Source organism: Petaurus breviceps, unplaced genomic scaffold (genome assembly GCF_028583685.1).
Source record: "Petaurus breviceps papuanus isolate PSGF00001 unplaced genomic scaffold, PetGlider_PUasm1.0 90760, whole genome shotgun sequence".
Classification (NCBI taxonomy): Eukaryota; Metazoa; Chordata; class Mammalia; order Diprotodontia; family Petauridae; genus Petaurus; species Petaurus breviceps.
In genome coordinates this window covers 354,719-368,080 of record NW_027187338.1, presented here as the reverse complement: position 1 = coordinate 368,080, position 13,362 = coordinate 354,719, and the positions used below count along the sequence as shown (strand labels likewise).

The following is a 13,362-nucleotide window of genomic DNA, read 5'->3' as shown; positions in this document are numbered from 1 at the left end:
GTCCTGGCAATGCATTTGTTAACCTCATTATCAATGTGTACATCCCTGGAAAGTACACTACCAGGGTACTCCATTTGCTTTAACCAATGCTTCCACATATGGATGGTGGTGGTGGTGGATGGAGCACCTGTATTTTCTTGGTGTTAAATATTAGGCCAAAATTAGCACAAGTAGCAGAGAATCAATCCATACCTTGTTATATCTCAGCTTCAGAGGCTGCATTGAGTGCACAATCATCTGCAAAAAAAACAAAAAACAAAAACATCAGGCACCAACATTCCCTCCACTTTGGTCTTAACTTGTAACCTTTTCAAGTTGAAGAATTTACCATCAATGTGGTAACTGACCTTGATGCCTTGTTCATCCTCATCAAAGATGTTCAGCAACATGGCTGAAAACATCATGCTAAGGGAGCTAGCACACAGCCTTTTTTCACTCCATTGGTGACTCGGGAAGCATGAGACTGTTATCCATTATCTCAGGCAAGCATGGGGAAGCATGAGAGTATCATCCAACTCAGGCAAGCATGCTGCCATAGAATTGATATCCTTTGCTGATGCACTTCTCTGGGCAGCCACATTTTGACGTGATTTTCCATAAGCCCTCGCATGGTGTCTAATGCTTTGGTCAAATCTACAAATGTTGCATACAGATCTCTGTTCTGCTCTTGATATTTCTCCTGAAGTTGTTGGGCAACACACACAATGCCAGCTGTTCCTCGACCCTCTCTGAAACCACACTGTCTCTCAGGTGTGTGACCATCTTCTAGGTAAAGGACCAAATGAATTTTAAGGAATATATTAAGGAGCCAATTAAGGAGTATACTTTCCAGAGATGTACACATAGATGATGAAGTTGACACACCCATTGTCAGAGCTAGCTCAGCATTTGGGAAGCTCTGAAGGAAAGAGTAGGAGAGAAGAGGTATTAGAAAACTGAATAGTCTACCAAACTGAAAGTCTACAGAGCTGTTGTGCTGACCTCATTGTTGTAAGTCTGTGAAATCTGGACAGTCTACCAGCACTATGCCAGGAAACTGAATTGCTTCCATTTGAATTGTCTTAGGAAGATCCTGAAGATTACCTGGTAAGATAAGATACTGGACACAGAGATCCTTTCTCAAATTAAACTACCAAGTATTCAAATTCTACTGCAGAGAGTGCAACTCTGATGAGCTGGCCATGTAGCCTTGAAGAACTCAAGTCTGAGTGAAGAACTCAAGTGTCTGAGGCCAGATTTGAACTCAGGTCCTCCTGATTTTAGGGCTGGTGCTCTATTCCCTGTGTCACCTAGCCACCCCAAATCCATCACCTATTTCTTTTTTTTCCCTTTTTTTAAGAACAATCTTATTTCCTTTTTTGACAGTAAATAGACATAGCTTAGAGAAATTCATAGATAGTATGTATAGATTTCATCAAAGTGTTTGACAACATCTTTCACATTATACCTGTGGACAAGATGAAAAGATGGAGCAAAGTTAAAGTGTATCTAGAAACTGATAGAATGATTAAAGACTAGATTTTAATTACTTAGTGACAGCTTGGAGAAAAGCATGGCCAAGATATTTGTCCTCGGTCTTAAGTATACAATACTTTGATTGATGACTTGCATTAAGGAAAAAAAATAATACTTTTCAAATGTGGAGATGATACAGTGATGGAAATAATAGCTAAAACATTGAGTGACAGGATTAAAAAACATTTCTCTAGGATAGCACAGGGGTGTCAAACCCAAACAGAAAAGGGGGACAGTCACTGTTTATTATATTAACATTACCTATGTTCTATTTTATTTCTGTTTATTTTGTTCAATATTTTAAAATTGCATTTTAATCTGGCCTTGAACCTAGTGGGTCAGATGCTTGACACCTCTGGACTAGAAGGATGAGCTAAGTCAAACAAGACTTTGCTAAAAATAAGCAAAAATCTGAAGATTGTATTAAAAAATTGAATCTCGCAAATCAAAGATTGTGAACTTATGGTTAAGAAAACAGCTTCTATGAAAGAGATATGGGGTTTGGTGGACTGCAAGCTCAATGTGAGTCAACACTGGGTGCAATAAAATGACTGGAAAAAATAATACTATTCTAGGCTGAATTGAGAGGCAGAGTGTAATGAATGAAGGAGGTAACAGTCCCACTACACACTGCCCTGGTATGACTGCATTTGAAATTTTGTATTTAGTTCAGAGAACTACATTTTAAAGGGTCTAGTTCTCAAGTGTTAATAAGAAAACCAGCCTCACTGCAACAGAGAATATGGATTGGTGCATGGTAGATGTTCAAAACGTTTGAATATTGACAGATTATAGGTTTCTTTGAATTCTAGGTTGTCAGTTTTAAATTTAATGCTGTATGAAGTCATTAAAGACTTTTTTTTAAATCAGAAGTCATGTTAAAAACAGTGCCTCATGAATATTAAGATGGTATTCAAGGTGAGGGGAACCTAAAAGTAGGGAGACCACTTTGGAACCTAGCATAACATGATCCTGGTGTGAGGTGATAAGGGTTGACCTCCTAAATATCCAATGGAGATTTAAGGGGGAAGTTGATAAAGTATATGTGGTAGGAGTCAGTGGGTTTTATGACAGAAGGTTTTCCCTCATAGCAAGGATTCAGGAGAAATGAAGCAATGTGATGCTCAGATTTAAGAAGTCAGATGGTGTGATATGGTATGTTATGGTAGATAGCCTCTAGCCTAGCAGTCAGATGACCTGAATTCACTTGGTTCTACCACTTACTACCTTTGTAAGCTTGACAATTCACTTAAACTATAAACCTTAATTTCCTTATTTGTAAGATAGATAATAATCATTGCTTTGCTCATTTTATAGGATTATTGTGCAAGTAAAATAAGAATATTTGAGGAAATGGTAGAGTTCTGTACAGTTTTTTTATTTGTTAAAAAACAGCAGGAAGATTCTAGGCCTCTTAAATAGTAGTGAGAAGGGAGCCCACTTCTTCCTGATCCATTGGTGAAGCCAGTTCTGTATTGTTTCTTCCCTTTCTGTCTTTTTCTTTTATTCTCTCCCTCTACCCCTTTTCTTTCCCAATCCCTTTGACATGAGAGTAGTGTCCTAGGAGAACTGATGAATAAAAGAGAATTAAGGAGGTAGGGGGATGGAGTATATTCATGCAATAGAAAGAAGACAAGAGCTTGAATGAAGAGTGATGGAAATTTCTTGGGAAAGGGGAAGGAATCTTTTAGTTCAGGTGTTAAGAGTTCCTTCCACGTCTCTTCCAGTGATCTTTTTGGGGATTACTGAATATTATTTGAAAGATGGACAACCTTGACTTTGGTCTGGAGGCTAAGAGAGGAGAAAGCACGGATATGACATTTTGTTATCTCTACACTGTCTCAATAGTCATTCTTTCCTTTGGGTCAGAGCCTTCCTACTTCCTTAGCTTGGTCCATTCCCCTTCATTTAGGGCCCCCCTCTGAGCCAATGTGATTATTCCTAATGTTCTCCCTGGGGCCGTGGCCCTGCTGGGGTCTTCTTTCTTTCTTTCTGTTTAGCTGTGGGCTTGTCTAGCTGTCCAGAACCCACTGTGCCCAGTAACGGGATGAAGATTGGAGAGCGATACCTAGTGAATGATGTGGTCTCTTTTCAGTGTGAGCCGGGATATGCACTACAGGTATTTGTGTGTTACATTGCCAGAACAGGGACCTCTTACTGTTACACTTTACATGAGAGAGGTGTACAGGGTTAGCCTTCCACAGAGGTAGAATAGGTTTATTGAGTATAATTTGAGCAAACCTGCCCAAAAGTATTATTCACCTGTCCCTAGTGATTAAAATTCTGCTATTACAATTTTATTCCTTTGCATTCAATATTGCCTTTTCTAGGCTCTGGAAATCTTGTTTGTACACAAGATCTTCATTTAAAGACCCTGGGGGAACTTGCTACTTAAAAGTACATGTCAGTGAATCCTTCAGAAAAAGGAAGTATCCTTTTGTAATGGTTATTATCAACTAATCACTGTCTCCCCCCTTTTATTTCTTGTTAATTTGAATCCCCTCCCCTTTTTCTCCCCCTCTTTCCTTCTCTCCCTCACTAAAATAAGATCCATCTATTTTATTTTGCAACCCTGGATTCTAGGATTGTGGTACTTAGAAATATCAAGATCCAGAAAGAAACTCAGCTTTACTATTTACTCCCTGTGTGATGTTAGACAAAGAATCTATTTCTTTTGTAAAAGGAAAGGGATAGATTAGGTGTTATTCAAAATTCTTTCCAGGCATAAATCTTAAGTTAATTAGTAACCCTTTAGTCTATGTTTTTCTTCTAGGGCCACTCTCATATTTCTTGCATGCCAGGAACTGTGCGGCGATGGAATTACCCACCTCCACTCTGTATAGGTAAGACAATTTAGATATTTAAATTTTGTGATGGGTTATTCACTGGGAAATTGAATCAAATAAAATATCAGTTGCCTTCAGTGTCAGTTCTGAGACTACTTTGCTCTTTTTGTTTTGTTCTAATTCAATAGATTTTTACTGTGACCTTTAGCCTTCACTTAGAGCAATCATTTTGGTAACATCCATCCAGAATCACCAGGTTAAAGAAGGTATTTCCGCAGTCCTACTCCAGTTCCTCATTGTAATATGCAGGTTATCCTAAGTTTTCCCCCTAAGCTAGTAGAGCATGGATATCAAGCTCTAATGAAGTAGAAAGTCTTTAAATATAGGTGTCTGAGGACCAGCCTGATTAATTGTGGAAAGGCTTATCAGCAGAAGATTAGTCACCAGGTATTAAAAGGTGTTGACCATGATGACCCATGAATGTAGACAGAAATAGGTGATAGCCTTGCATTTTGTATGGTCTCCTTCTACTTCCACAGTGTTGGTGGTAGAATGTAGAAAATGGAAAAGAATATACTAAAAATTACACAATTCTTATGTTCTATAAACATTAACTCTTGGTAATCTCTAAATATTTTTCTAACTAACAAGTTGACATAACACTAGAAGTATTAGACATAATGCACAGAAGCAGCGGCTAAATGGAAACACAGCTCGCAATTTTTTACAGCAATTAATACAGGAATTGGCAGAGTTGATTTCATTATATGCCCAAAGGCAAAAGGAAAACTCATTTCATGGGATTCTTGATCATCACACTGTGCCCATGATGAACACAAGCAAAAAGGTCACTGTGAAGATAATGGCAACTTGTCTCCCAACATGGGTTTCATCCAGCCTCTGCTTGAAAACTTACAAAGTGGGAGACACATGACTGTCCAAAGTGGATGCTGGGCATTTTTTTTTTTCATTTCTCAAATGCTTTATTTAACTCTGATTTATATCATTTGTTTCAGCCAGATTTTGAGTTACTAATTTTCTCCCCATTTTTCCCCTACCCACCGCCCCAAAATAGCAGTGCCACAGGATATCCCCTCCTCCAATCTGCTCTCTCCCATATTTTCTCCCATACCCCTTTTGACTTTTCCAGTGGATCTCTATGCCCCAGTGGCCTGTATATCTTATTTCCCAATTACATGTAAAATATTATTAATAATAGTATATATATATGTACACACACACATATATATATATATTTGAGTATTTGATTTTAAAACTGAATTCCAGATTCATTCCCTTCCTCCCTTTGTCACCCACCCTTATTGGGAAGATAAGCAGTTCAGTATAGGTTGTACATGTGTGGCTAATGCAAAACAATAACATAGTAGATATATTGTAAAAGACTGACTATATTTCCCTCGCTTCTATCCCACCTCCCACTTGTTCTATTATCTACTTTGATCCCGTCCCTTTTCAAAAGTGGGTGCTTGCAACTTCCCTTCACCCCAGCCTGCCTTCCCTCTCATCCCCTTTGCCCATACTCTCCTGTAGGGTAAGATACCCTATTAAGTGTGTATTTCATTCCCTCACCCAGCCAAATTTAATGGGAATAAAGTTGACCCATTCCTTTTTGCCTTCCTATCCTTTCCCTCCATTGTAACCATTTTCCCTTACCTCTTCTATATGAGATAGGTTACCCCATTCTGTCTCTCCCCATCTCCTCTCATTATATTCCTCTCTCACCTATTAATTTCACCTTTTAAGTATCATCCATTCCTGTTAAATTGGTCCTGTGCCCTCTAAGTATAACTGTAAACATATATACACACATTTACATATGTATTCATATGCCCATATACCCTCATATATAGACATATATATTTCTATTCCCTTCAACTACTTTCATACTGAGAAAAGTTTCATCAGTTACAATTATTGTTTTTCCATTTAGGAATGTTAATAGTTCAACTTTGATAAGTTTCTTATGATTTCTTTTCCTTGTTTAGCTTCTCATGTTTCTCTTGCTTCTTGTATCTGAATGTCAAATTTTCTATTCACCTCTGGTTTCTTCATCAAGAATGCTTGAAAGTCCTCTATTCCACTGAATGACCACATTTTCCCCTGAAACATGATACTGAGTTTTGCTGGGTAGGTGATTCTTGGTTTTAATCCCAGCTCCTTTGACCTCTGGAATATCATATTCCAAGCCCTTCGATGCCTCAGTGTAGAAGCTGCCAGATCCTGGGTTATCTTGATTGTGTTTCCACAATATTCAAATTCTTTCTTCTTGGCTGCTTGTAATATTCTCTACTTAATCTGGGAATTCTGGAACCTGGCTATAATATTCCTACCAGTTTTCTTTTTGGGATCTTTTTCAGGAGGTGATCGGTGTATTCTTTCAACCTCTATTTTGCCCTCTGGTTCTAAAACATCAGGGCAGTTTTCTTTGAGAACTTACTGGAGGATGATTTCTAGGTTCTTAACTTTGATCATGGCTTTCAGGTAGTCCAATAATTTTTAAATTATCTCTCCTGGATGTATTTTCCAGGTCAGTGGTTTTTTCCATGAGATATGTCACATTGCCTTCTATTCTTTCATTTGTATGGATCTGTTTAATAGCATCTTGATTTCTCATAAAGTCATTAGCTTCCATTTGCTACAATGTAATTCTGAAGCAATTATTCTCCTCATTGAGCTTTTGAGATTCTTTTTCCATCTGGAAAATTCGGCTTTTTAAGGCATTCTTCTCCTCATTGCCTTTTTGAGCCTCTTTTGCCATTTGAGTTAGTCTGTTTTTTAAGGTGTATTTTCCTCAGTCAGGCTGTTGACTCTCATTTTGTAATTTTCTTGCATTGTTCTCATTTCTTTTCCCAATTTTTCCTCCACTTCTCTTATCTGCTTCTTAAGGTCCTCTATGGCCTGTAACCAGCTCATATTTTCCTTTGAAGCTTTTGGTGCAGGAGTTCTGACTTCACTGTCTTCCTCCTGTTCCAGCTTTGCTCCTTTTTGTCCCCCAAAGTAGGAGTCTAATGTTGTAATCTTCTGTCTGCTTTGTTTCCTTTGCCTGGTCATGTCGCCCCTCAGTCACTTGACCCCTGGGCTTTTTGCCACAGTAGGACTCTGCCACCAGACAGGGAAGCTTTTGTCCCAAATGCTGAGGTTTTCTCAGTTGCCGGAGGTATTAAATGGGTGCCCTCTCTGAGGTCTCCACACACTCTGGCAAACTGGACACACACCCCAGGACCTCTACCCTAGACTGCAATCCAGATCCAAGCAGGTTAAAGCAAAAGCGAATACCCCTCAGATTGGTCGCTTGGTCCCCCTACACTCTGCAGGCCAGAAGCTGAAGCTGCAATGTGGCCTGGCTGTGCCAGCATCTCAGCAGCTTCTTCCCCTGGGGGCAAAAGCCGATGTACTCCCTCTTACTGTGTCCTAAAGTCCAGATTGCACTGACTTCTCACTTTGTCCTTAGCATCTATGTGTTGATAAATCTGGAAAGGGCCACAGCTGCTGCTGATCTGGAGTCCCTCCTGCAGGCAGCTGGTCAGACCCGCCCTGGGGCTAAAACCTCTGGCTCACTGGGGGCCTGGGCTCAGCTCCCAGAGTGTTGTGTTAGCGGATACCTGCTGGCCTGCTGTGCTGTCCTCAGTGGAAGGTTAGCTTCTCTGTGCTATTTTATGGGTTCTGCAGCTCCAAAGTTTGTTCAGAGTCCACTTTTTACATTGATTGGGGAAGGTGGAAGCCGGAGCCGCTTGGAGGTCATGCTTCTTCTCCGCCATCTTGACCCTTCTCGATGCTGGGCATTTTTAGGAAACTCTTTTTCCTAGGAAGTTCTTCATCATATCAAGTAGAGATATGCCTCTGCAGTGTTCACCTGGAGCTGCTTATTCTGCCCAATGAGAGCAAAGCCAATCAAATCTATTCTCTCTTTCATGTTAGCCCTTCACAATCAGCTATTGTGTTTCCCTTCTCTTGTGTTTACTGATCCCCAGTTCCTTTAATATAACCTTATATTGTACTGTCCCTAGTTCTACCCCACTCCCAAAATGTGGGTCACTCTTTGGAAGCATTCCAGGTTGTCAGTGTATTTTCCTTACTTATAGCACAAAGAATGGATCACAGTATTTTTAATGTGATTTGACTAAGGTAGAACACAATGAAACCACCACCTTCCTCATTCTGGACATCATGCCTCTTTTTAACCTAGACTGACAGTAGCTTTTTGGCTTCCATTCCACCTTTAATTCATCTTAAACTTCAAGTTCACTAACTCCTCCAAGACTTTTTTTTACAGGAGCTATTGTCTAACGCCCTTCTTGGAGGAGTCCAGCCTGTACTTGTGCAGCTGATTATTTGAAGGCTAATGGTGAAATCACCTTTATTCTTATTAGATTTCATCTTACATCTTATTCCCCATCTCTTGATTCTGTCATCTAATGTTAGCTATCTTTTTCATCTTTGGTTCTTCTGCAAGCTTGACAAGCATGCCATTTATAATTTCACTAAAAGTCATTTTTGAAAATATTGAATTATCCAAAGCCAAAGAAAAATCATTGGGATATTCTGTTAAAAGCCTTTCTGAAATTGATATCAAACTGTTAATGAATAATCCTTAGCTTAAGTTGTAGTCGATGTGTGGTACTATCATTAACCAATCTACCTTTCTTTTTCTGGATTGGCTCACAGAAATCTGAACTCATTGGCAGGACTGGAGAGTTTTTCTGGGGATAGGAGTGGTCATGAGCAACCACATATTTACCACTCAACTCTTATGTATGAAGAATAACCCTCTTGTAAGAGTGATACACTCTCCTACTACTGACAACTATAACTCATGAATTGTGGCTTGCTTTCCATTTACATAAATTAGTCATAGTGATACATCATTGACTCAGATATGAAACATTCATTATAAGAAGAAAAAGCAAGATAATCATAATACAACATTTGCTTAGAGGACAGCAAAAGCAGCAATAATAAAAATAGAATAATTCTCTCATAAACCTGAATCATCTTCGACCACCAGTACACCCAGTATAGATTTCAGGGAGTGGGCATAAACTTACAGAAACCTTGCAGTAAGGCATGAGTGGAGGAAGCCATTGTGCCTGGGGACGTTCACAACTCTGGCTTGCCGTTCTTAATATCCTTGTTCTCTTACGGGAATAGTCTGTACTCCGTGTCATCAGGTGGGAGTGACTGTTCCTCCTTTTGGCCTCTCCATTATTCTTCTAGATAAAATCACTTTACTATACTTGGGCTATGGAAACAGTGTTTAGCCATTTTAGTAAAATAGCAGCCTGACCCTCACACAGTAACAAGTAATTCCCTTTAAGCCTATAATCCAAAGTATTATTTGAGTCTGCTCTTTGGGCTCTGAGTTTTTCCCTTTCCAGGCAAAGAAGGTAGTGGTAGCAATGTACTTATGTCTCTTAGGAGTTTTCTTCTCTCAAAGTGTAGATGGAGCTAAAGAGCAAAGATGACAAACCCAGCCAGCTCTTCACTCACTTCAGACGATTCATCTTTCCTCCAATGAGGTCCCAGCATCCTATTTTCCCCCACACCTAAGGAGCTCATAGCTGTAAATTCTGTCATTTTCTCTCAGCTAGTCAAAGGGGCAGTATAGGCTCTAGATTCTTTTCTCAGCTCTCAGTTCAGCTACTCTTCCTCAGTCTCTGTTTATTCTGTGTTCTGTGGCTTTTCCCTTCTGTATGCTGCTTTTCTTGTCTTCTCTTTTCATTTCACTTACACTTTCAGCTTCTATTCCCTGGCTTCAAAGGCTCATATCAGGGCTTCCTTCATTCTGATTCAGATGGAGAAACCTTAAATCTACATTCCTATCATATGTAAAGGTTATCGTAAAGAGTTCCACTGTTCCAAAACAATTCTTTGACAAGAAGTTTCCCAGCAATATTCCCAAATCCTACAAACAGTTCTATTCAAATCTTCTGTTGGGCAACAATGAACTGAAACTATCAATCATTGCTCTTACTTCTGACCTGCTTTCAATCAAGTCTTCTTCTTATATTTCTCTGTGGGGCTGTTTTCTCCCAGAGACTTAGAATTATCTGAAATTGCTTTTCCCAGTGAATATCCTTTATCTGCCTCTTTCAAAAAAGAAAATGTCCACATAAGAAAGAGCCAACACCTTGTCTAGTCATTCAGTCAGTTCTGAGTTCATCTAACTGAATCCACTTATATTTTTACATCTTATCTGCAAGTAAACACAGAAATTTTGTCACATGCTTCATGGAAATCAAGGCAGCCAGGTGTTGTAGTGGATAGAGTGTTAGGCCTGGAATCAGGAAGACCTGAGTTCAAATGTGGCCTCAGACACTAAATAGTTGTACAGTCCTGGAAAATTCACTTAACTTCTGTTTTTCTTAGTTACCTCATCTATAAAATGTGGATAATAACAGCACTTATACCCCAGGTTTGTTGTGAGGATCAAAGAAATAATATTTGTACAATGCTTACCATTACATATGATATGATGGTATACTAGTATGATTAATTACCTTATCAGAAAAATAAGATTAAAATTATAAATTTGGATGATGAATTCATGTTGATTCTTAGTTTTTGTACCTAAAGTACTCCAAAATTATGCCTTTAATAATACAAAATCTAGTTTTAGAATGATTAGCACAAATGGTGAAGACATCCCCTCCCTTGTTTTCCAGGGTTTTTTTTTAGTGAAACCTAAAACCACATTACTTTTTTTTTTTTTAACCAGCATCACTGTAAGTCCTTATCAACTTTGTAGGAACTAGTTTAACTTAAGAACTTCCATTTTGAAAACTGCCTTCCATTAGCTAACCATAAGATCATCTTTGTTATTTCTAAGGTGTTACTCAACTGGAAAAGCTAGCTTAACCTAGGTGACTTATAAGTAACTGGCCTTACAATGGCCTATTCCTCTTCCTTTAGCAGCTTTTTCGATACTCAGGAAATTCTCAGCCCTAGCAGACATCTCAATGCTGACTGTCCCCCTATATGCTTTTGTACTCCTTTTTTATGAATGCATTCATGTTAACAGGTAGCATTTATGTAGGACTCTTAAGATTTGAAAAGTACTCTCTATGTGCTATCTCATTTGATTTCTACAACTTCCCCTAAGGTAGTAGCTAGCATTAATGGAGTGCCTACTATGTGTCAAATCCTGTGCTAAGTGCTTTACAATTATTATCTCATTTGATCCCTGCCAGGTAGGTGTATTATTATCCCTATTTTATAAGTGAGGAAACTAAGTCTGAGGTGGAGTTATGTAAATTGCTCAAAGTCCTACATCTAGTGTCTCATGCAAGATTTGAATTCGGGTCTTTCCAACTTTAATTCCAGTGTTCTAAACAATACACCATTCAGCTGTCTTAGTTTTGCAGAAACTGTTTCCCAAACTTATCAGTTTGTCTAATAAAGCTGTAAGCAATATTATCTGCCAAAGAAGTTTTTATCCTAATACATTTTTAAATATGATCCTTTGTGAACCCAAGTTTCTCCCCTCCTGTGCTTCCATAGATATCTCTATTAAAATTTATATCATTGATTTTGTTTAGTTGTTCAAGTTGTCTATCGATTGTGAGGTCCTGTTACTATTATCCATGATATTATCTTTCCTATTCAGTTTTCTGCCACTTGCACATTTGATAACTATTCTTTCTATATCTTTATCCAAGTCATTTCTCATGAACAGAAGCAAAATCAGGGCTGAATAATTTTGTCATCTCACTCTTACTTCATCTACCCCAAGCAGCAGTTCTTTTAAAAAAATTTTCCCAATTATATGTTAAAACAATTTTTAACGTTAAAAAAAGTTTTGAGTTTCAAACTCTACCCTTCCCTCCCAAAGCCAGTAAGCATCTGATAAATATTATACATGTGTAGTCATGTAAAACATTTTCATGTTAGTCATTTTGTACAAGAAGACTTGAACAGAAAGAAAGAAAAATAGTATGCTTTATTCTGTATTCAGACAATATCATTCCCCACCTTCCCCCCCGGTGGCAGATAGCACTTTTTTTTTTTATCAGGAGGCCTTTGGGATTTTCTTGGATCATTGTACAGTGTTCTCCTGGTTTTGCTTAATTCACTTTTCATCAGTTCATATAAGTCTTTCCAGGTTCTTCTGAGAACATCCTGCTCATCGTTTCTTATGGTACAATGATAATCCATCACAGTCATATACCATAACTTGTCCAGCCATTCCCCAGTTGATGGGCATCCCCTTGATTTCCAGTTCTTGGCTACCACAAAAAGAGTTGCCACAAATATCTTTGTACGAGTAGGTTTTTTCCCCTGTTCTCCTTTTTTTAAATCTCTTTAGGATACAGACCGACAGTGGTGTTGCTGGATCAAAGGATATGCAGGTTTATAGCCCTGGCATAGTTCCATATTACTCTCCAGAATGGCTGGGTTAGTTCACAACTCCACCAGCAGTCCAAGAAGTAGTTCTAGTCTTTCTTTCATCTACGTCTTATCCTTAATGTAGCTAAATAATTTCACATTAAGAGTTATTGAAGGTATTAAAAGTGTTTAATAGGGGGGGAATAAGATATCACTGCCTTTATATCTTTAAAAGATGGTAGTGTGTCTGAGAGGTTAGATTTCTGCTAGCCGTTTGGCCTTAGAAGGTAGATCTAGGATTGATGGATGGAAATTATTTAGGGAGGTATGTATAGACTCAAACAAAAAAATTAATAATAATAGCTAGCATTTATATCATACTTGAAAGTTTGCAAAGTGCTTTACAGATAGTATCTCATTTTATCTTCCCCAAATCCCTGGCAGGTAGGTGAATTATTACCTTTAGTTTACAGATGAGGAAACTGAGGCAGATGGCGATTAAATGACTTTCTCACGATCACACAGCTAGTACATACCTGAGGTACATATCAGCTTTGAATTCAGTCTTCTGGACTCCAGTTTTAATACTGTATTGCATCACCTAGGGAGTGATAGAATCAGACCTAATACACTTCTCTTATCATTCTGCCATGATTCATTGAATCAGAATTTTCCCACAGATCCCAAATATTGTAACTATACCCTTTCTGAATTTTAT

The 13,362-nt window shown here is 38.5% G+C and overlaps 2 protein-coding genes across 2 annotated transcripts in view; both read left to right on the top strand.

The window, feature by feature from the left end:
* LOC138146178 (NACHT, LRR and PYD domains-containing protein 10-like) overlaps window positions 1-13,362 on the top strand; it is a 294,893-nt gene that overhangs the window by 63,189 nt on the left and 218,342 nt on the right. The window lies entirely within an intron of this gene.
* Window positions 1-13,362, top strand: part of CSMD2 (CUB and Sushi multiple domains 2) — a 1,071,431-nt gene that overhangs the window by 887,362 nt on the left and 170,707 nt on the right. Inside the window, exons 38-39 of the mRNA XM_069067881.1 lie at window positions 3,516-3,634; window positions 4,289-4,358. Coding sequence (XP_068923982.1) covers window positions 3,516-3,634; window positions 4,289-4,358 — 189 coding nt within the window. The remainder of the gene's footprint in view (window positions 1-3,515; window positions 3,635-4,288; window positions 4,359-13,362) is intronic.